Source organism: Vidua chalybeata, chromosome 8 (assembly GCF_026979565.1).
Source record: "Vidua chalybeata isolate OUT-0048 chromosome 8, bVidCha1 merged haplotype, whole genome shotgun sequence".
In the NCBI taxonomy this organism is placed as follows: Eukaryota; Metazoa; Chordata; class Aves; order Passeriformes; family Viduidae; genus Vidua; species Vidua chalybeata.
The window spans coordinates 283774-305278 of record NC_071537.1 but is presented as its reverse complement, the minus strand read 5'-3'; the positions used below and the strand labels follow the sequence as shown (position 1 = coordinate 305278).

Below are 21505 nucleotides of genomic sequence, written 5' to 3'. Positions count from 1 at the left end.
AACCTAAACAGATAAACCCATCTGAATATACCAAAATCCTGTGAAAGAGACTAGAAATAAGCAGTACAAGATATAAAGCTATGTATGAACACTTACAGATCAGTTCTTTCCTCAACTACATTTAATTTGACTATTATAAAAGCAAAACAAAAAAATAGTATTTTTAAAAAATTATTTCTATTTTTTTAGTGATAAATTTGTAGTGATTATCCCTCTTGATATTTGCACTGTTACTGGCTTCACACTTGAAAGGGCTGCTCTGAACAAAAGAAGGAAGAGTGAGGAAGCAGTGCTAGACGTTGCAGGTGCGTCTGCTGATGCTCAAGGGCTGCACAGCAAAGATTGCAGCATTCAGAGGAGTCAGGGATGTCTGGAAACCACAGTGAGTGTTCTGAGAGCTCACTGAAGCTGGGAACACGGGCACTGAGAGCTGACTCACCTGGCACAGGGCAGGCCCAAGTGGAACTTCCCAGCCTCATGCAGATGTGCACCTGGAAGAGTCGGTCTGAAAAGTGGACAGATCCATGAAATAAAATGGATTACAAATAAAGTAGAATTTTTTAAGGCAGAAAAACTTTTAAAGACAAAACCAGTATGTGGAAATTATTTTAGAAATGCAGAAGGATATTTGGAGCTATGGATCTAGTACAATTATAGTCAAGAAATTCCCAGGATTTATGGACTCCTAGAGCTGGACACCCTTTTTTATCCCTCCCAGCTGCATGTGCTGCTTCCAGAAGTATCTAATACTCCAGCAAAACTGTCTTAACTGGGAAGTGGGCACTGGAGACACTGCTGAAATACAGCTGCAGGTGGCTTCTTCACAATATGGGTATTACAAATAAAATATATGTATTATTTATTTATGGACATTGTATGTTTAGATTATGATGCATAATATTGGCTTAGGCTTTATGGAGTAAGAGAATCTGCAGTGCCAGTCCTGCCACTGGTTTTAGTCCTTCTGAGTGGACAGTTCCATTTGGTTCAATGGAAATATCCCATGTAACTGAACAGGTGTTTTGAATACAGGCCAAGGTCTGTTTTGAGAGAGTTTCTGAAGTTTGTCAGTGAGTATTTGGAGCCCACCCACTCTGACACTTTATTAAAGGTGCAATTATTCAAATGCTGTTGAAATGCAGCTGATAGCTGTGTTTGCAGTGCAGAGCTGCAGGAGCAGGGTGGAATTGTTTGGAATGGTTGGATCGGGCTCCGTCTGTCTGCGCTTCAGGTGGAGCAGGCTGTGCAGGCAGGCTCAATGGCACTTTAATTGTATGTGCTTTAGCTGATAACTCTAATTCAGGAAATGATAAATTGCTGGACACCTAATTTGTTTGCAAATAAGAAGTGATAGAGTATTTTATAATGACTTGATCAGTGTACCCAGCCTGGTTTTTTAACCTTGAATGGGTATTAGATGGTTGGTGTTAATTAGGCTGTAGTGGATTGAGTGTGCACAGAACCACAGGCAAAAACTGCACCATCCCTTGTGTGTACTTCGTCATTCACTGTTCAGGTGTGCTGCCTCCAGCCTGTACTGCAGCCTGCCCTTCCTTTGTTTTTGGGAAAGTGGCAGCTGTATCAAAACCGACATTTTATGGCAAACTAAGGCCAGGTGTTTTTACAAAGTGTTTCCAAACTGGCACAAAAGCCCGAGATAGCCATGTCTTGTTCCCGAGCAGAATTTCGGGGCTGTTTTGCTGTGGCTGTACCCATGTCAGGGTACCTGCAGGCCAGGTGCCCCATCAGCTGAGGCCATGCTCAGGTGCCCCCAGTCCCTGGGAACAGGGTCTGGCCCGGGCAGGAGAGCACCCAGAGCCCCGCAGCCCTGGCTGGGTGGTGGCAAGCAGCCACTGGGCACGAGCAGCCACCGTGCTGGTCCAGGCCCCGCGTCCTCCCCTTCCAGGTTCTTCTGTTTGAAGTCCCTGAAACGTCGCTGTGACACGAGCGAGCCCAGACTGGGAGTCTCCGTGGCAGCTCCAGTGTGACATTGCTGTCAGCCTGTCTGGGGTGGCAGCCGCCACCAGTGCCAGGCTGGCCCTGAGCGAGAGGTGGCCACTCACAGACTCCATCCCGCTAATGGGAAACTAATGCCTGCTCTTGCTGTTTGGGTTTATAAACATGTGAAATGCTTTTTAAATTGTTGGTGGCAAAGCAGGCACACAATCAATAGAGTCAGGCGTGCCAAACTCACTGTTGACATTCAGCAGAGCCAAAAAGGCTGGTAGGAGATAAGGGCTTCCTGTCAGCAGTGCTCGCGCTAATTCATATTCAGACATTGTCATGTTCCATGATAAATGAATTCCTTGAACTATATTGATATAGGAGGTTAAACATTGAAAAAGTTGGGCTGAACTTTGACTTTAAATATTCATTAAAGCTAATTATGGATTTTATGACTACATGAATTACAGTTTCTGTGTCATCATTGGCAATTTATTTTAAATATATTTAAAGCAATCTTTATATATTAACTGTCACATTTAGTGAGGTAATGCAGTAAATGTTTACTCTGTACAGTAATTAAACTTTTATTCATCTATTTCCTTTTTGCATTAAATATCCACATTTGAAATGGTGGACATTAAAAAGAAATTATGCCAATTAACTGTTTAAAAAACCCCTATAGCTATTAAAATCGTCAAAATTTTGTGGCAAAATTCCTGTATAATTAAAGGAATAGTGCTTTTAATAATGCCGGATGTGTAATCCATCAGAACCAATTGTTTCTCTTGCCATCAGCACTGGTTCTCCCAGATGAGTCTTTCTGTATGGATTAATGAAAGAAATCTCTAAAACCATAATGAGTATCGTTCTGGAACCTAATGAAATGCACTGAATGTTCAGCTTCAGTGTGCTAACAGAAAGAAGATGCCTGGTTTTTTCTCCATAGTACTTTTCTGGGGAGATGTGAAGCTCTTCTGATGAATGTGCTCCCCTTAGGTTCAGTGTGCTCTCTGTGTCTCCAGCTGCAGTACAGGTGTGCACACAGCCTGGCAGGATTGGTCAGGTACTTCTGTCAGCCCGGAAAAAGCATTTTGTTAACAGCAGCGTTGCCTGAGATAAAATGCCTGGCCTTTCCCTGGGTCCTGAGCGTTTCCATAAGGGCCATTCTCACAAAGGCCAGGATGTGTTTGCCTGTGTACTCTGCAATTAGTGACCGTGATATCGAAAGAGGTCCTGGGACTTTGCAAAGGAAATTTTCCCTGCTGTGCCTACAGGATGTGGGTGCTGGTCTGTGACTGATTTTAGGGGTGTTAAAGCCAAGCTGTTGGCTACAGTGAACAGGGGGACAGCAGAAGAATCAGTTTTACTCTCTTGTGTGTTTCTTAAGAACTTGGCCAAGCTACAAATGAGTATTCATGGCTGTGCCACCTGACTTTCTGTTTTGGCACTGAGTTGCTGGCAGTGAATGTGTGGTATTTCCTCGTGGCCAGGGGTATTGCTGTGAAGTGTCCATGTGCTTCTGGGTGTAACTGGGCACCTCAGACTCTGATGAAGTCCTTTCTGTCTTGTCAGCTCCTGACTTTATTAGTAAGGTATAAATCAAGGATTGACAGAATCATGGTTTGGGTTGGAAGGGACCCCAAATCCCACCCAGTGCCACCCTGCCATGGCAGGGACACCTCCCACTGTCCCAGGTGCTCCAGCCCCAGTGTCCAGCCTGGCCTTGGGCACTGCCAGGGATGCAGGGGCAGCCCCAGCTGCTCTGGGCACCTGTGCCAGGGCTGCTCACCCTGCCAGGGAACAATTCCTTCCCAGTTCACCTGGCTGATCAGTCCTGGGAATAGCATTTACTGTCCCTATATCCCTGAGGCCAACAGGTTGGGCTGGTCTAGAAGCTTCTGGTGGTACCGAGTACAATGACCGTGATGCAGTTACAGACCCAGGGACTGCCAGGTTGGCCTGATGAGCTGGGGACTTCCTGATCCGAGCCTAACTGTGAGCCATCCATTCATTGCTCTGCCCTAAGGCTGCTGAAATAGAGCTCACACTGGTCTGTGTGTTTGCAGGCTGCTTGGAAAATCAAGTAGAGAAGCCTGTGGCTGCTGCCTGCACTTCATTCCAGTGAGATGTGTGGTGAGCAGAGTGTGAGCCATCCCTGGGCAAGCCCTGGGCAAGCAGTGCTCTGTGTGCCATCCCTGGGCAAGCCCTGGGCAAGCAGTGCTCCGTGTGCCATCCCTGGGCAAGCCCTGGTCAAGTAATGCTCCATGTGCCATCCCTGGGCAAGCCCTGGGCAAGCAGTGCTCCGTGTGCCATCCCTGGACAAGCCCTGGTCAAGTAATGCTCCATGTGCCATCCCTGGGCAAGCCCTGGTCAAGCAGTGCTCCGTGTGCCATCCCTGGACAAGCCCTGGTCAAGTAATGCTCCATGTGCCATCCCTGGGCAAGCCCTGGTCAAGCAGTGCTCTGTGTGCCATCCCTGGGCAAGCCCTGGGCAAGCAGTGCTCCGTGTGCCATCCCTGGACAAGCCCTGGTCAAGTAATGCTCCATGTGCCATCCCTGGGCAAGCCCTGGTCAAGCAGTGCTCCGTGTGCCATCCCTGGGCAAGCCCTGGGCAAGCAGTGCTCCGTGTGCCATCCCTGGGCAAGCCCTGGGCAAGCAGTGCTCCGTGTGCCATCCCTGGGCAAGCCCTGGTCAAGTAATGCTCCGTGTGCCATCCCTGGGCAAGCCCTGGGCAAGCAGTGCTCCGTGTGCCATCCCTGGACAAGCCCTGGTCAAGTAATGCTCCATGTGCCATCCCTGGGCAAGCCCTGGTCAAGCAGTGCTCCGTGTGCCATCCCTGGGCAAGCCCTGGTCAAGCAGTGCTCCGTGTGCCATCCCTGGGCAAGCCCTGGGCAAGCAGTGCTCCGTGTGCCATCCCTGGGCAAGCCCTGGGCAAGCAGTGCTCCGTGTGCCATCCCTGGGCAAGCCCTGGGCAAGCAGTGCTCCGTGTGCCATCCCTGGGCAAGCCCTGGGCAAGCAGTGCTCTGCTCAGGTGACCGGTATATATTTAATGTACAGGTGACTGTATATATTTAATCCCCTGTTCTAACCCGCAGGCTGGGCTGTGCCTGAGCCCTGAGCCCAGAACTCGGGCTGCTCGGGGGATGAGAGCCTGCAGGCTGATGTGCTCAGGGCTGGGGCAGCGCTGCCTGCAGGACACAGCTGCAGGAGGTGCTTCGTCCCTGGCTCTGGGGAAGTCAGCCTCAGTGGCCCTTGGAGTTAGGCTCCAGGTTTCTGCTCTAGAGAGGCTGTCGTGGAGAGGGCTGCAGTATTCCTGGGTCTGCTGGTCTGTGTGGTGCAGCACTGATGTCCCTGTGCCCGAGGAAGGGAGGGACAGTGCACAGCATGACTGCTGAGCTGCATTTCAGTACAAGCACCTCTTTACAGGTGGTGTGGAATTTCTGCTAACAGCAGAAGTCATCCATCTCAGCAACCTTTCACATGGAACAAATAATAGCTTTCTTTCTTCATGTTTGAGATATTTAAAAGATAAGATGTTTGGGTGGTTTATAATCTATAATGTGCTTCTGTCTTGTATCACTTAGATATTGTATGTGCTGCTGTTGCTGCTGCTGCTATATGCACCAGCTCTGCTTTTTCCAAAGGATACTGAAATTGTAAATAAGAAAATAAAGCAAAGCTCTTCAACTTCAAATTAATCTAATTTAACTTTATTATTAACTGACATTTTATGAGAAATAAATTGAATTAACATAATCGCCTCAACAAAAGGGCCTAGGCAGTAGGCCTTGGAAGGTTTTTTTAATATATTTCATTGTGTTAGGGCACAGAATTAAAAGTGCACTCTATCAGTTTTGCAAGTCTACATTTATGTACCTAAGCCTGATTAAGTCTATAACAATGCGGAAAGTAGTGATAGCTGTAATTTCCATTCCATTATAGCTTTGATTCTTTTTAGAGTGGTGTTTGGAATTGCACAGTCCAATCCAGTCTGAATGTTAGTGGTATCAGCTCCTGAAACTTGACAGAGTTATTTCATCACTGTCCCAGATTCATTGTGCACGAGTAGTTGATGCTCAGTGCCACAAGTGTAGACTGTCAAACTGAACTTCTGCTGCATAAGTCTTAAAAATTAGTTTTTAAAAATGAGATTAAAACTCTACAAAGTCAAGCAGTGAACAAATTGTGACACTCAGAAATGAAGTTGCAGCTTAAGCATGAATGGCAGTACTGTTTTTAATAGAGTTATGACACCCTAAGTGAAATAGGGTTTAGAGCATCTGTTTTTTTTCTTGGTTTAGTTGTTGCTATGCTACATAGAGAAGCTTTGGAGTTCACAATTCTGTCACCTCGATTTAAATGATCACCTGTTTTGAGTATTATTCGTACCTGAATTGGATCGGTCACTATTTCCAATTACTTTTTTTTTAACTTAGTCATAAATTTCCATCTCAGCTGAGGCATGGGGAATTCCAATGAAAATGAAGAGAAAAGTTTACCAAGAGGGTGGTCAGACACAGGAGCAGCAGCTCAGAAGGGAAGGCAGGAACTCTGCAGCTCAGGAGAGTTCTGAGTCTCCTGGACAGTGCCCTGGGCAGCCTCACTGACAGGGCTTGGGCTGTCAGAGGTCCCTTCACAGCATGATTCTGCTGTCCTGCATCGTGGGGAAAAAGGAAAAGCTCACTTAAAAACATCACTTAGATGTTACAGGATTGCCATGTGTTACTGTCATAGCCTAGGATTTCCCATTCCAGGGTCCCTTTTTCATTTGCTTTTAAATTTTTCCAACAGTATGCATTTGGGATGATACTTTCCAGATGCTTGCCAAGTCTTCTTTCTTTTTCTTCAGAAGGCCATGTAAGAAAAAAAGCTTTATCCTTATACTGAGTCCTTAAAGAGTATTGTTATATAGCAAATGTTACCCTTATATATGTCAGATTTTGCCCTATGCTTTGAAGAAAGAGATGGGCCAGATGGGAATATCAGGTGGCAGCAGTTTTGTCTTGTACCAGGATTTATTTTCTGCTGGCAATGTGTCCTTGTTGCAGCACACTTAGCCTTGAGTCCTTCACAGGGATCTCCCCTGCACTTCCTTGTTCTCTTGCTCTGTTATAAAAAGGGAACCCTTTTTATAAAAAGGCCTGAAGGAATCTGCCTGGGTCGCAGGGACGTGCACTCATCAATTAAACATGTGGCACTGTTTTCTGTTGGATGGACTAATATCTCAAGGAGATGGGCAGGACCTCATGTTTGTGCTTTTGACAAATCAGCAAATGTCTAATCCCTGGATGTGCAGCATCTCATATAAATAATGCAGAGTCACCGAACCAAAGGGAGGGGCTTTGTTGTTGGAGAGGAAAAGATGGAATGAAACTAAATCATCCTTTTTGGTTAATCTGTTGCTTCTTTTATTCTTCTTAGTAAGAGTTTATCCAGTAACAGGCTGGGTTTTTTTCAGTTTCTTTTGAGCGCATCAGATGTATCTAAAGGCTCATCAAGTTGTCCTTTTAATTTTTTTGTTGTTTTGGTTTTTTTAAATATTCCAGCATAAAATCTATTTGCCCTGTTTTTTTTCTTTCTTACTTGATTTTCATTTGCTCTCTTCTAATATGTAATTTTCCTCTCATGAACTGGGGAAAAGCAGTAAATGACCTGCTTGTGGAGAAGGCACAGCCAGCAGCAAGCTCGTGGTCCCTGTGCGTGTCACCGAGGCAAAGCTCCCGTGGCACCAAGGGAGGGACCGTGAGCCCCAGGGTGGGCAGCCCTGGAGGGGCAGCTGGAGAGGAGCCTGCCGCAGCAAGGCACAGGGGACTGTCCCTGTTGAGGAGCTATTCCAGTTTCAGGGTAGGAAAAAACCACGTCAGGCTGTGTTGGGAGGTCGTGGAGCCTCTTCTGCAGAGGCTTTGACTGTAAGTTAGAAAACTTCAAAATTGCCCTTGTTTCCTGTACCACATGCTCTAAAAGCTTTGGTTTTGCTTTGAAAGTGAAGAAGAAATGGTCAGGTTTTTGTAACAGAATTGAGGGTCTGTTTTTGGGGCTCAGAAAGGCCCAAAGAAAGGCCAGAGAAAGGCACTCTGCAGGTGCTCAGATGTCTGTGTCACCTATCACATCCATCCGTTTGGTGCTTCAGTGTACACCTGGCAGTGCCCTTATCACAGTCAGTCAGCTGTCAGAGGTCATCTTCATCATGACTGATGAAATCTTAGAGAAGCAGCAAAAGAAATTAAAATTTTTATAGATCTTAGAAAATGTAAACATCTGTTTATTAGCATTTAATTTCTTGAGTTTGGGTTTTTTTGTAATTGGAAAGCCTGATGCTCTTTTGGGTTTTGTTAGCCAAAGTACATATTTTTTAGATATGATATGATATGATATGATATGATATGATATAATATATAAATATTTAATTCCGTGTTTTATTGGATTTTTTTTACAGGCTCTAGGAAGTTTTTACTTTCTTCATGAATCTTTGAAAAACATCTACCAGTTTGATTTTAAAGGTAAGCAAAGGAATTAAATGTTTTTAATGGTTGGTTGGCTTTATACATCAAGGCAGCTTTTCCATCCTCTTTTCTGCTGGTGGTACCTGGCAATGTTTCCATTTTATGTAAAATGCAGGCAGGTCCCTTGGTGACAGGTGTTGCTTTTCTTACCTTTTATAGACCTTTTAGGAGGAGTCAATGGACGGCCACAGGCTGCAGGCCAGAGCATTAATCATTGCCATACACCCTTAGGTCCATAGGGATCCCTGAGGATTTCAGAGGAACTCTGAATGGCCACAAGGTTCTTCCATGTAGATCAGATACAGGACCAAGACCTTAACTGTCCAACAGTGATGGTCATTTTGCAAAGCAGCTGAGGTAGATTTATGGCTTAAATTACTTGGGAGCAGAGCAGGTCAGTAGGAGCGTGGCACTGTTTTAACCCACAATGATCCCTGGGTTGGAGGTCTTGCTGTGTCTCACAAGTTTGAAAGTAATGCTGGGCTATGTAACTTAAATATTAGAAATATCATAGAAAATTACTGAATGCTTCCTGAGGTGAATATAGAAAAGATTATATAAAATTTATGTTATTTCAGTTGAGAACTGTGTATATTTAATACAAAAATATCCTGAGCTTCATTTAGCTTACTGAGCTGAGTCACATTAATACTATGTCTAGCATCCCATTAAGGTGAGGCACTGTTGAGATGGTAGTGACTATGGACTGAACTAATTGTCATAATTATATAGATTAATTATTTTTGTTCTCAGCAGATTCTCTCTGCTCACATAATTGAGGGTATAGGATCTTTCTGCCCTGAAATATTTGAACAGTAGTTCTGTGTATGTACAATTCAAGACCTAGCCAACCTAAGTCCTCCTGTGACCTCTGCTTTCAGTGCTGAAGGACCATTTTTGCTGTAATATCACAGACAGAGTGATTTTATTTCTGACAAACCATATGGGAACACGCCCCAGCAGAGCTGGCACTCCTGAGAGCTCGTACCTGGGCTTGGTCCCTGACAGGAGCAGCTCTGCAGGTGCTCAGGAATGAAGTGTGCACGTGGTGGGGAGGCTGGGGGGGCTGGGGGCTCCCAGGGGTCCCCAGGCCCTGGGTGGGACAGTTTGCTGTCCACTGTGTGGCCGTTTGTTCATTCTGCCATGCCAATGGCTTTGTGTGCCAATGGCTGGGGGGCTGTCTCAGCACACCTGAGCCCTCAGCTCCACCCCATCAGCAGCAGAGGAGCAGCAGCAGTTTCACCCCAAACTCCACCTGAAGGTCCCTCCCTTGGTCACAGATGGGAGGTGTCCTGCTCCTGACAGGGACATGACAGCTGCTTTAGGAAAAGAGGAGCTTTCTGGATTTATTAGTCCTTTGTTGGCAGCTTATTTGCTACTGTACAGCTTTTAAAGAAAGTGTAAAAAATTTTTAAAAGTGAGAAAATGGAAGAAAACATATACAGGAAAACAATTCATAGAAAAACAATGAACAGATGCTTGTTTCAGAAAAGAAATGCTTTAAATGGTCGCTGCTTTGTTTTCTTGGCAAAACCTTAGCAGAGCCAACTTGCCAATGTGAACCATGCTCAAAAGGATGGGTTCGGCCCAAACATCATTGAGAAGGAAAAAACTCTTAATAAAAATCAAGGAAGTGGGTGAATAGGTGTTGCAAGTCACACGCTGTTCTTGTCAGAGCAGAATCCATCTCCCAGCATAGGGTTTGTAAAATATGACCCCAAAGGTTCCCATCTTTCAGGGGAAATGTAAAACTTGCCTCTTCTCTCATGACTATTGACGTTTTCACAGTGTATTAAGCTCTTAAATCAGAAGAAAAATCCAGATGGATACAAACATTCTCTGCACAAAAATCATTATGAAATTCTGGTTCTACTCAAAAGTGTGCAAAAAAATAGATGTTTATACACAATTCAGTATTCCTGGAACATCACTGTTGCTTTTCAAAATTCACTGCACAGTTGGATGTGACTGAATACAGACTGGAAAAAAAAGATTGTCACTGTTTTTCAGATCTCAGGAAGACATATCTCCATTTTGAAAAAAGAACAGTTTTCTCCTGCAGCCTCACATATTATATGCTATAGTGTGGATCTGTTGAGCTGTTTTCACAGTGGTCAGAGGCCCAAAAGTTTGCTTACAATTCAAACTAGTGCCAAGCTGTCTGTTCTGAAGGGATGTCCTCTAAGAGAGGGGGTTTAGGCCAGTTCCAGCTGACCACTTGTGTTTACAGAAGGAATCTTGTTTTCTGGAGTGAAGTCAGCAGTGGAGTGGAGCTGGTGTTAGTTGCAGCCAGGCTGTGCTGCCCCTGCGTGCTCTGCTCTGCACTCCTGTCACAAGGAGCCTCTGGCTCACGCAGGGGATGGAGAGGTGCCTCCCTTTGCCAGCTGCTGCCTGTCACTGAAGTTCTCCCAGCAGATGCCTTCAGTCCTTAAAGTTCTGCCAAGTCTTTTCTGTAACTCAGAAGGCATCAGGATCTCTTTGCTGACACTGTTAAACTTGCTGAAAGAGGCACATCCATTCACAGTCTACTTAGAATGATGCCAGATCAGTTTATCAGGATATTTGTTCAGTTGTCCTGTGGGAGCCAGGCCTCAGAGTGGTTGGTGCATAAAGAATGATACCTTTTTTTTCCCCGAAGACATAGGGCTGCATTACAGTAAATGCTTCCTCAGATATCCAGTAGGACTGAACAGTTTTGGAGTCTTGATAATACTTGGAGTTTTTCTCTTGTACATTCCCAGTTGAAACTGAATCCAGTTGAGTGGGTCCAGCATAGTGGCAGCTGCACATCAGCTGCCCAAGCTCCTGTGTCAGAGGAGTTAAACTGAGTCAGGTTCTCGCCTTAGATATGCCAGTACATTGTACTCATCAGGTGAGAAACCAAGTGTAAGGTGGATCAAGAAGGAGAATCTCTCATTCATGAGCTGAGTAGATCCATGGGAGTCTGTGTTGTTTCTGTCTATGATGAAATTGTTCATTAGAGACTTTGGAAAGTGATGTGCATCACCACTGAGTCTCTTGTACAAGTCCAACACCCATTTCAGCTGTAAAAATCCATGCCTCATGTGCTGATGGCCAGAAAGGGTTGATCTGAAGGAGCCTGGGGGCTGCAGGGTCTCAGAGCAGCTGAGGTGGGATTTGGGTGCAGGGCTGTACAGAGACCAGGCTCATAGCTAGAGCTCCACCACTTCATAGGGCTCTGGATGGTAGAAATGGCAATACCATAACTGTGCAGCTTCAAGGTGTCTGATAGAAACAGGGGTGTTTATTTTCCCCCAGAACAGTCCAGTGCTTGCACATTTTTGGTAAGATCCTGTTGATTTACCAGCTGTTTTGCTGATGCTGCTGCTTTTCCAATAAGTGTGAGAAGATGCTTGTAATGTTGAAGTTACGTGTGTTAATTTTGATTTATCTCTCCTCCTAGCTAAGAAGTATAAAAAGGTTACTGGGAAAGAAATCTACTCTGACACTTTAGAAAGCACACCCATGCTGGAAAAAGAGAAGTTTCCACAGGATTATTTCCCTGAGGTATGTACAGAACTGTGAAGCATTTCCAAATACTAGGTTTGATTCTGATTTCCTCTGACTACTCTTGAGCAGCTCCTCTCAGTGATAAGGGCAGAATGGAATCTTGGAATTTTGTCTGTCTGTTTCTTGACACCTGTAATACATGTTTTAAGTCATGGCATGATGTACCAAAATGCAGTAAGAAATCCTCGTGAGGGGTGAGGACAGTGATGAAAGGACTGATTTGTGCGAAGCCCGGCAGAGTGGCAGTGTGCCACGGCAGGGCTGTCTCAGGAGCTCCTGGCAGCTCCGAGGCCACAGCTCTGGATCCTGCCAGGCCAGCCAGCACGGGGAGCTCACTCTGCTGCCAGGGACACCCGAGCCAAACACACACTGGCACTGGCCTAAGGCTGCCCTCACACACACTTTTGCTCTTGTTCTGTAAGAACTGGGGGGTGCTGGCGGTTTGAGATTGCTGGTCTTGTCAAAACCAGAAACAAAAGCAGAGCTGAGGGGTTTCTTGCACTGCACCTGAAAGTGCAGACTCTCTTCTTTGATGTTTCCTTTAATTGTCTCAATTTTAATTAAGAACATCTAGAACATGGGTGTTTAATGGTTAATGTTCTCCTCAAACCACATGAATAAATTTGTTGAGCTCCTGTAACATTTGTGGATCGAACAGGCATGTCACTACTTCAATAAAAGGAAGAACTAAATAAACTCCTAAAATTAATTTAGAATTTGTAAATATACACACTTAGAGATATTTACACAGTGCTTGCGTGCTTGGCAGAGCATTTCATAAATAGTTATGGGATTGATAGGATGAAGGTTGTTCTTTTTTCTTGACTTTGATACTAAATGATTTATTTTTATATCTCAGTACTGGAAGGAAAAGTGCCTTTGACATAATTTTGCAAAGCATTTACTTCCTGTGAATAAACATATCAAATACTTAGAAGCTAAGTGTTAAATACTTTGAGGGAGCTGGAGCCATTCCTCAGGTGCTTGTTTTCCCCTCTGTGGCAGTGAGCTGTGGTAGTGCCTGGCAGTGCTGTGCCATGGCTGAGGGCACTGCAGAGCCTCAGCACCAGACAAGCTGTGCTTTGCTCACTGATACCTGGGGAGAGCTATTTCCTCCTTTATTTACTTCACTGCTATTGCTTCACTGTGAGACTGTAACTTTTCAGCATTGTTTATTCCCCCTCTTGCATCAACAATTCTTCACAGCAGTGGTTGAGTCTTAGGGCTCTCCCACATGCTTTAGTGGAGCAGGAATGGTGCTCAGAGATCAGATGTTCCCACTTCATTAGCAGCTGCAGCTGCTCCTCAATACACCCTCCTGTGCTGCTTTTGGGACGAGGCCATGGCGACTGTGGGGACTGGAACCTGAGGAGCAGCCTTTGGAGGCTGTGACACCCTCATACTGCTCCCATTGGTTCCAGTGCCTTAAACAACTGCTCTAAGCAGAAACCTCTGTGTTTTGGTTGTCAGGGATAGTGTTTACCTGGAGGAGGAACAGACAGGAAGAGAGAAAATCAGCAAATATATGCAATTAAGTAATGAGCAAATCTCCGAAGCAGCTTGAAAGTTCAGTTCTGTTCCTGCCCCCCGCACAATTCCTGGGAATGCTGTTGCAGCCAGACCCGTGGAACAGGCCGGGGCCATGCTGTTGCAGAGCTTTGCACAGAAGGAGAGGAAAGGGACGGGAGGAGAGGAAAGGGACACGGGCTGTGCAGATCTGCAGTGATGTGAGCAGCAGCAGCATCCAAACTGCAGCTCTGCTCCTCGTGCTCACCTGGCCTGCACCCTGGCATCTGCCAGCCCAGTATATTTTCATGTGCTTGAAAAGTGAGAAAATAATTGCAATGATTTTTAGACCGTGCTGTTTTTCTTTGGAACTGGAGACAAGAAAATGTCTCAAACACACAGACACAGCAAGAGCAAAAAACAACAGGGAGATAGTTTTGGTTCTCATGTGCATGTTTCTATATGTAAAGCTAAAATTAATCTTGCTATCACATGTTTTCTCCCTAGACAAACGTTAATAATAGCAATAGCAATTAAAAAGCCACAAAATAGTGTGTATTTTGGAAATTTGGGTTTACCCAGCAGAAGGCACGAGCAGCATATTTGCCCAAACATTACATTGACATGCTCTTGTGTGTTTTAGCCAGACCTTTCATATCACATCTGCAATTTTTTTGTGTGAGAAATGGTTTAAGACTGATTTCTTTTTATTGCAGCTGTTTAAGGATGATCTAAAAGTAATTACAGTGATTGAGGCATAATGCAATTCAAAATAATTACAGCCCACTGCATATAAAACTAACAAAACTTTCTGCTTTGATTTATGTGTCCTCTTGGCAAGGCATAAACCTCAAATGATGCCTCTGGGAGCAACACTCTAGATAATGTTAGGCCATTTTAAAAAAAGCAGATTTGTGTAGTCTATCAGGCCTGAGTAATTTTTTTTTTTCTCATAGTGAGAAATTGGTTGTTATCATAGATCACAGATACTGCTCAAAGCTCTTATGAAAGATGAATTAATTTCACTAATGCTTTAATGCAAACCTTTCATGGAGGAGGCTGTATGGTGATAACCTTACTGCAGTCTCTCCTTTCTCAATTATGATTTATGTTGTCTTTTAGTAGATGAAACTGCCTGTTTCACAATCCATCTGCTGGCTAAAGGAATCCTATTAACAGAGGATCTGAGAAGAGACTTAATAATGTAAGGTGAAAGATGTGGTATCCCCTTTCTGGGACATGAAGTAGGATTTTTTTTTTCCTATTTTAAAATGTAGATCACTCTCCGAGAGCATAAGATGACCTATGTCATCTCCACCTGGTTTTATGCTGGCTTACAGATGGTGTAGCAGCTAGTGACTATTTGTTAAAGTAAAAATAAAGATTGTTGCTTTGAAATCTGCCATAAAAAGCAAATTTCTCTTTCCTCCTTCCCAAGCTATAGCTCTTCTTTACATTCTGTTTCCAAAACTTTCTGCATTCCAAATACTTCATTTAGAAATACTGAAGCACATGCATGATCAGAAATACATCAGGCATGTTGTTCAGCTGCAGTGTGTACCTAAGGCTGGGGATGACTCCTCATATCAGAGCTCTGAGCTTCAGCTCCTGGGCTGCATTAGCAGGCCTGAAGCCTGCTAACTTCTGCATTCCTAATGTTAAATAGACAAGTTATTGATAAGTGAATTATTTACTGAAGTTAAAGGAGTTAAGTGTGTTCAAGTTCTGAGTAGCTGAAGGTAGTTTGCAGGTGGGGGTATATACCAGCTGCACAATGAAACAGGAGTTGTTTTGCAGTAGAGGCGCAGGTGTTCCTGCTTTATTCACCTCAGCTGTGTGGCCTTTCCCACTGTGAGCTCCAGCTTCTCCCTGGTCTCCTGCCTTCTCTCTGGGCCAGGTAAAAGGCCCAAATCGTCATGGCTCTGTCCACTACTTGTTGCTTTTTGGCAATGTTTGACTCCATCTGCAGCATTATGGAGCTGCTGGCTTCAAGTAGTTACTGAAGCATCTACTCTAAGGGAAGAAAGGAAGTATTTTGAGGTAGGAACTACATTCTACATTGTTTTCATTTGCCATAATTCAGCTCTGTTTCCTGACTAGTGAACGCTGAGCATGTCGTGAGCACAGGGACGTGGGCTCCTGTGGAAGGCTCTGAGTTCTCACCAGGGCAAGGAAGCCTTGTCAGTGCTGGGTGCTGCTCAGTACCTTGGTTGCTCTTGCTGCCAGTATTTGGTGATTCCTGTTTCAGGTTTCCCTCTGAGCTGTGGTGTTCCTTTAAGGAGCTGCAATTACACTGCAGTCATCACCACTTTAATATGTCTTTCCTTCATGCCCTGCTTTGTATGGTTGAATAAACCCTTTCTGGGTCACTATTTAATTTGATATGGTCCCCGTCAGTAAAATGATGGAGAAAAGATGAATTAAGGCTCTGTGCTGGTCATTATCAATCATGGTTTGTGTGCATTACTTATTGCTCACAGTGCTTTTTGACATTAGCCCTCTCTAACCTCTCTCTTCATGTTAATGCTGCTTGGAGGTCCTTTCCCCCAATGTAGCAGGGGTTATTTATGTAGGTGGTGGTTCTGGGGGGTTTTGAAAGGTCAGCACAATCTCCTCAGGGACTCTATTCACAAAGGAAAAGCTGGCAGAATGTAAGCTACCAGTTTTCAATTTGTGATTTTAAAAACTGTATTTTTTTTTGGTGAGGACTTCTGATAGTGAGGTGTCAGAGCTGCAGTCGTGGGGCTGGACCAGAGCCGTGGCAGAGACAGCAGAGAGCCTGTCTGTGCCCCAGGAGAGGGAGGGACAGGCTCAGAGGTCAGCTGCCCCGGGGCTGTGCAGGAGCAGGACAAGGGGCAGCAGTTGCAGCAAGGGAAAATCTGATTTAATCTGGAAAACGCTTTCACCATGAGGTTAAACAGCAGGAGACGGGCCCAGACAGGTTGTGGAATCGCTGTTCTTGGAGATGCTCAAAGCCCAGCTGAGTGTGACTCTAAGCAAGATGATCTGGTTGGGCCTGTTTTGGTGTTGCATCTTTTGAAGTGCCTTCGCCATTTTGCCAGAGAGGAAAATAGCAAATGAGAAATGGCAGCCTGATTGCAAACATTATCCTGGACCACATTGGGCTACTTGATTTTATGTTCTGTGTAATTATTTTTATGAAGGAAATGGCAAAGCTCCCTTTTTTAATCAAGATTAAATTAGAGCTAATTTTGAATGCTTTTAGCATTTAATTTTTTTCATTGGTTTCCTTCTGAATAAGTGTTGACATCTCTGCTTGTAACTCATGAGAATCACAGAAGAGACCTTACTGGATTGTGGGATTTGTGATCCAGCTGTGGATCCTGTTAGGAAGGATCAGAGTGTTTCCTTTCCAGCCAGCCATCCCCTGAGTGGTTGCTGGACCTGCAGAAGAGGCTAATTCTTCACAGTTAAAAAAATTCTTGCAATAAAGTAGATTATTATTTGAAATATAATTATTATGGTGTTGTTTCTGGTTGGTCTTGGCTGCAGTCACTGTGCTTGTGCCTAAGCAGAAGGGGAGGGAGAATGGGTCCCTTTTCCCTGAGGGGTGGTCAGAAGATGCAGACTGGGTTGGACAGGGCTTGGAGCAACATTTTCTGTTGGAAGGTGTCCCTGTCCACAGCAGGGAAGCTGGAACAAGGTGAAGGTCCCTTCCAACCCAAGCCAGTCTGTGAGTCTATGATTCAAGTCAGCCTGGTTGGGTTTGTGGAGGCCCTTCACTATCTCAGCAGTATTTAGGACTGAGGACTGTCTGTTTTTAGGGAGGAGAATAAATACACCTGGCCAGTGCCTCGGGAGGTTTGGGGGAGTGGTACCTCTGATTGGGGATGCTCTGCTGGGACTGGCAGTTTATTCACAATAAGGAATCACAGTCTTTTGCTACAATATCATTGGCAGCATTATTTAGGCCTGTGTGGTGCAATATTCATTCCCAGAGCACATTAGCCCAGACACACATGCATTGTTAACAAGGAATAAATAGGATGCAGAATCGTGTCTTTCCATGGGAGGTTGTAGATTGTGGCAGTGGTGCTGGAAAACCCCTTCTTGAATGTGAGTGACAGGTGTGGGCCCAAGCTGAGCTGTGGCTTTCTGGTGCAGTTGTGATGAATGGAATCTTTTACCACTACTTAAATTCTTGAGTTTTATAGAAATATTGTGTGGCTTAGCTCAGCAAGAGAAATAGCTTTCTAGCAGATCTCATTTGGTTTAATTTGATGTAAATCTCTGATGACATTTTACAGTTCAGGTAAAATTACAAAGAAAACATTTGTGCATAGGCAATAAGAATTTGCTGGTTTAAGCTAAGCATAAATATAGCTGGAAAGCTTTCCTATTTGGTTGTCTTTCATCTGTATACTGCCAGGGCTTTTATTAATTTTACACGTAAGTTTGTAACTGCTGCAGGATCAAAAATGTAATTAATTCCAGGATTTATAAAGGACACAATATCTGTTTTGAAGGTACCTCAGTTTGTGTTCAGTGCTTCTTGGATCTAATGTATGGATGAGCTCTGCTTCATTTTGTTCTTTGTGTCAGTACATTTCACTTTCACAGTATTCTTTACCTAAGGTGATTGGTTCTTATTCTCTTATTTTTCAGTGCAAGTGGTCCAGAAAAGGTTTCATTCGAACAAGGTGGTGTATTACTGATTGGTAAGTTGCACCTTAAAGTTGTTTCTGATTACATTTGGTTTATGTACGTTTGTTAACAGCTGTCTCAAGGCGGTATTTTCATGTGTAGACTGGTCTGTTCATAGAGCAGGTAGGTTCTACACCTGCTTTGTTGTCTGTTGAGCACGGCGTGCTCGGTAGAGTGCGATGGTGCACAAGCAGTGTGGCATTGGTGTGGGGCTGTGCAGCAGAGGAGCTCCGGGTCAGGGACAGCTCGGTGCCCCTGGGCAGGGCACGGGGTCAGGCTCAGCCTGGAGCTGGCACTTCCCCTGCTGCTGCCACCTCTCGAGGTGCTGCTGGGGCTCGGCAGCATCTCACCTGGGCCAGGCACCACAGCCTGGCTGTGTGCAGCCCTCACCGCTGGGCTTCTGCAGAAAGAGCTTGTTCCACGGGCGCTCCTTCAGATTTCTCTGAGCCTGCCTGGAAATCTGACCTTGCTTTTTTACCATGTAGTCACAGTTTTGCTCTTTACTGCTTACTTATATTATAGTCATGTACATGTACATGAACATTAAACACTTTTTGCTTCCTCATGTGGTTGTTTCACATCTTAAAATTGAAAGCTTGATTTTGAAATCTCATGAATATTCACATAGGCTGACTTCTGAGTACTGAACAGTGTTCTGGCTTTGTTGGCATAAGCATGTTTATTTAATTAAGCAGTCTGTGAAAACAGAAAAGGTACCAGGTTTATTCCTTTTATGGACTTCTGACCCAGAAATTGGGCAGGCAGTTGTGTGATAATGTAGGTTCATGTTAATTTTTACAGATGCATATGCATGGGGTGTGATTCCAGCACTAGATAATTGCAGAAGTGGGTGTTAACATCAATCAGATGCTAATCTGGACTGCTCTTGCATCATGACTTCCTTAGGTTCTGTCTCTTCTGTCCTCTGGGATTTCCTCTCTGCTGAAAAAACAACATTAATTTATTTTTAGGCCTTTCCAAGAAAAAAAAGGTTCTTCAGAGACAGATTTAAATGTAATGTTTTCTTGTGGGGGTAATAAAAAAGGACAGTCCTTGGCTGTAGGGGGGATGTTTGGGTGAGTGTCTGCCAAGGGTATGTTGGGCAGTGAGGGTGAGGAGCCTCACAGCTTCTCCTAGTCTGTAATGAGCTGAGCCATGGTGGTAGTTCTGTCTGGAGTAATTTGCAATTATAATGCACATGATCTAGCAAGGTCTCAGATGTTTCTAATGGGAAGTTGAAGGGGCAAGTTACTATTTACAGTTTCTGAAGAATGAAAGTGAAATGCTATGGGAAATACAGGGGGTTATAAAATTCACCTAAGGAAGTCTGAGAGCATAATGTGACTTTTCAGGGTGTGATGAGTGTTTGCCCCCAGTCTCTGTGCATATGAACAAAGTTCTCCCCATAATCATGAAAACCAATTCCATAAATCACGACTTTTGATCGATGCATTTCTACATTCTAATAGGTCAATAAAAATAGAGCCCAGGCACTTGTTGTTAGTATTCCTGTGTGAGTCCTTGAAGGGAGCTATTCCTTTTCCCTACCTAGGAACACATTGTCACAGAATGTATCTCATGCCAAAAACAGGGGCTCCCAAAAATCCAGAAAAGTGACCTTAGCCGACTTCAGAGAACTGTCCTTTTTCTTCAGTGGTCTGCCTCCATGGAGTTTTTCTGTGAATCCGGATTTTTCTAATCCATTATTTTTCATTAACTTACCTTTAGTGTGGACAAAGAACTAAAGAATCCTTGGGCACTCATAGGTGTTCATATTATGCAAAAATGAAAGAGAACTACATAATTAATGTACTTTCATTTTGTGGGGTTTTTTAGTATCTTGACTAAGGTGAAGGTGTTTGTTTCTATTCCAGTAGTTCTCAGTGTTTTAGCAGGTGCAAGGTAGTGCACTGAATGCATTACAGTCTTAAATATAGTTTACATATGTAGTTCATATTTGCTAGCCAGAATGGAGTAGAGAATGCACTTACAACATTTAAGGTAGGGCACCAAGCTTAGGAATGTTTGCAAGTGTATCAGTGGTCAGAATCAGCAAGCAGAATAATTTTGATATTCTCGAGGAAGTATTCCCTGGAAGATGACAGGGAAATGCAGAGCATTGCACTTCGAGAGGAGAATTTAAAAGCACCAATACTATTTTGGGAATAACTGACTCATTACCCCTGCTGCAGAAGAGGATCAAGGGAGAAGGAATTGAATATGGATCATTATTATCTTACTGAGATGTGCTAATAGGTAATGCTGTGAAGGACACGAGGGGAGAAGGCACAGTAATTATTTGAGTGCTGCCAAGGCCTGTGATAGAGTGTTCTGTTAGGCTTTCAGTGCTTGCTCTAGGTATGCTGGAAAGAGGACAGCAGAGTCAGGAATGGTGGAAGAGTTTGGCTAGGGGGTGAGAAACTTGGGTGGCCACAGCAGGGAAACTGGTTGCTGTCAGCCCTGCAGAAGGGGCAGAAATCAGTTTAATTTGCAGGAGAATAGGTAATATGATGAAAATCTGAGTTTAAGGACAAGGAAGTTGCAGGTGGAAAGTCCTTTATCAGTAAATTTTAAGAACAAGCATGTTTTAGACATTTGGGGCTGGGTTATAGATAGCTTTACACATCAGGTGAGCTGGTGACGTGGGACCCTCCCTGTCCTACAGGGATTCTTTCTGTTTGTCCTTCAGACAGGCAGGACTGGATGTCTCAAGCTGTCATGTTTTGTGGTTCTGTGACCATTATCTCTTTATAAGAAGGTTAGTGGGACTGCTCTCTATCAGTGTGGGTTCACTGGACAGGATGTGCTGCTCCCTGGAGCCAGAGATTTTCACCAGGATGTCTGGCAGAGCCCTTTGTGCTGAGTGGCCTGTGTGTCTGACCGTGCTCTCACTGTTCTCACTGCCATTATTGCTGTGTCCAGGTCCATTCCAGCTCTGCCATGGTCTGGGAAACCTCCCTGAGCGTAGCCTGGGCTTTCTGCTTGGTGCCTGTCTCAGCCAGAGCCTGTCCATGCGCTCGCTGCCAGGCTGCAGGCAGGCTCAGGGGGCTTCTGTGGCCAAACAAATCTGTGCTTCTGTGGCCTCACAGGCATGGGCCGAGGGAAGCAGCAGGGATCCTCTTCCCAGCTGGAAGTGGTGTGTGTTGACTGCTGCTGTCCCAGCATTCTCCGCACCGGGACAGATAAGGAGTCACAGTGATGTGATTTAGTCTTTAATGTCAGTAACATTCTCCTCTCAGTACCTTTTCGTGTTGTTTATTGAAAAGCCACAGTTCTACTTGACACTTAGCTGCAGCTTTGAAACTGGAAGTTGTTTGTTTACACATTCAATTTTGTTTTAAAAATATTTTAGTG

General features: G+C 44.5%; 1 protein-coding gene across 4 annotated transcripts in view; it reads left to right on the top strand.

Moving 5' to 3' along the window:
• Positions 1 to 21505, top strand: part of INPP5A (inositol polyphosphate-5-phosphatase A) — a 188993-nt gene that overhangs the window by 91875 nt on the left and 75613 nt on the right. For all 4 annotated transcript variants that reach the window (XM_053948879.1, XM_053948880.1, XM_053948881.1 and 1 more), the window contains exons 5-7: positions 8383 to 8446; positions 11874 to 11977; positions 18113 to 18165. In XM_053948879.1, the coding sequence (XP_053804854.1) occupies positions 8383 to 8446; positions 11874 to 11977; positions 18113 to 18165 (221 nt within the window). The remainder of the gene's footprint in view (positions 1 to 8382; positions 8447 to 11873; positions 11978 to 18112; positions 18166 to 21505) is intronic.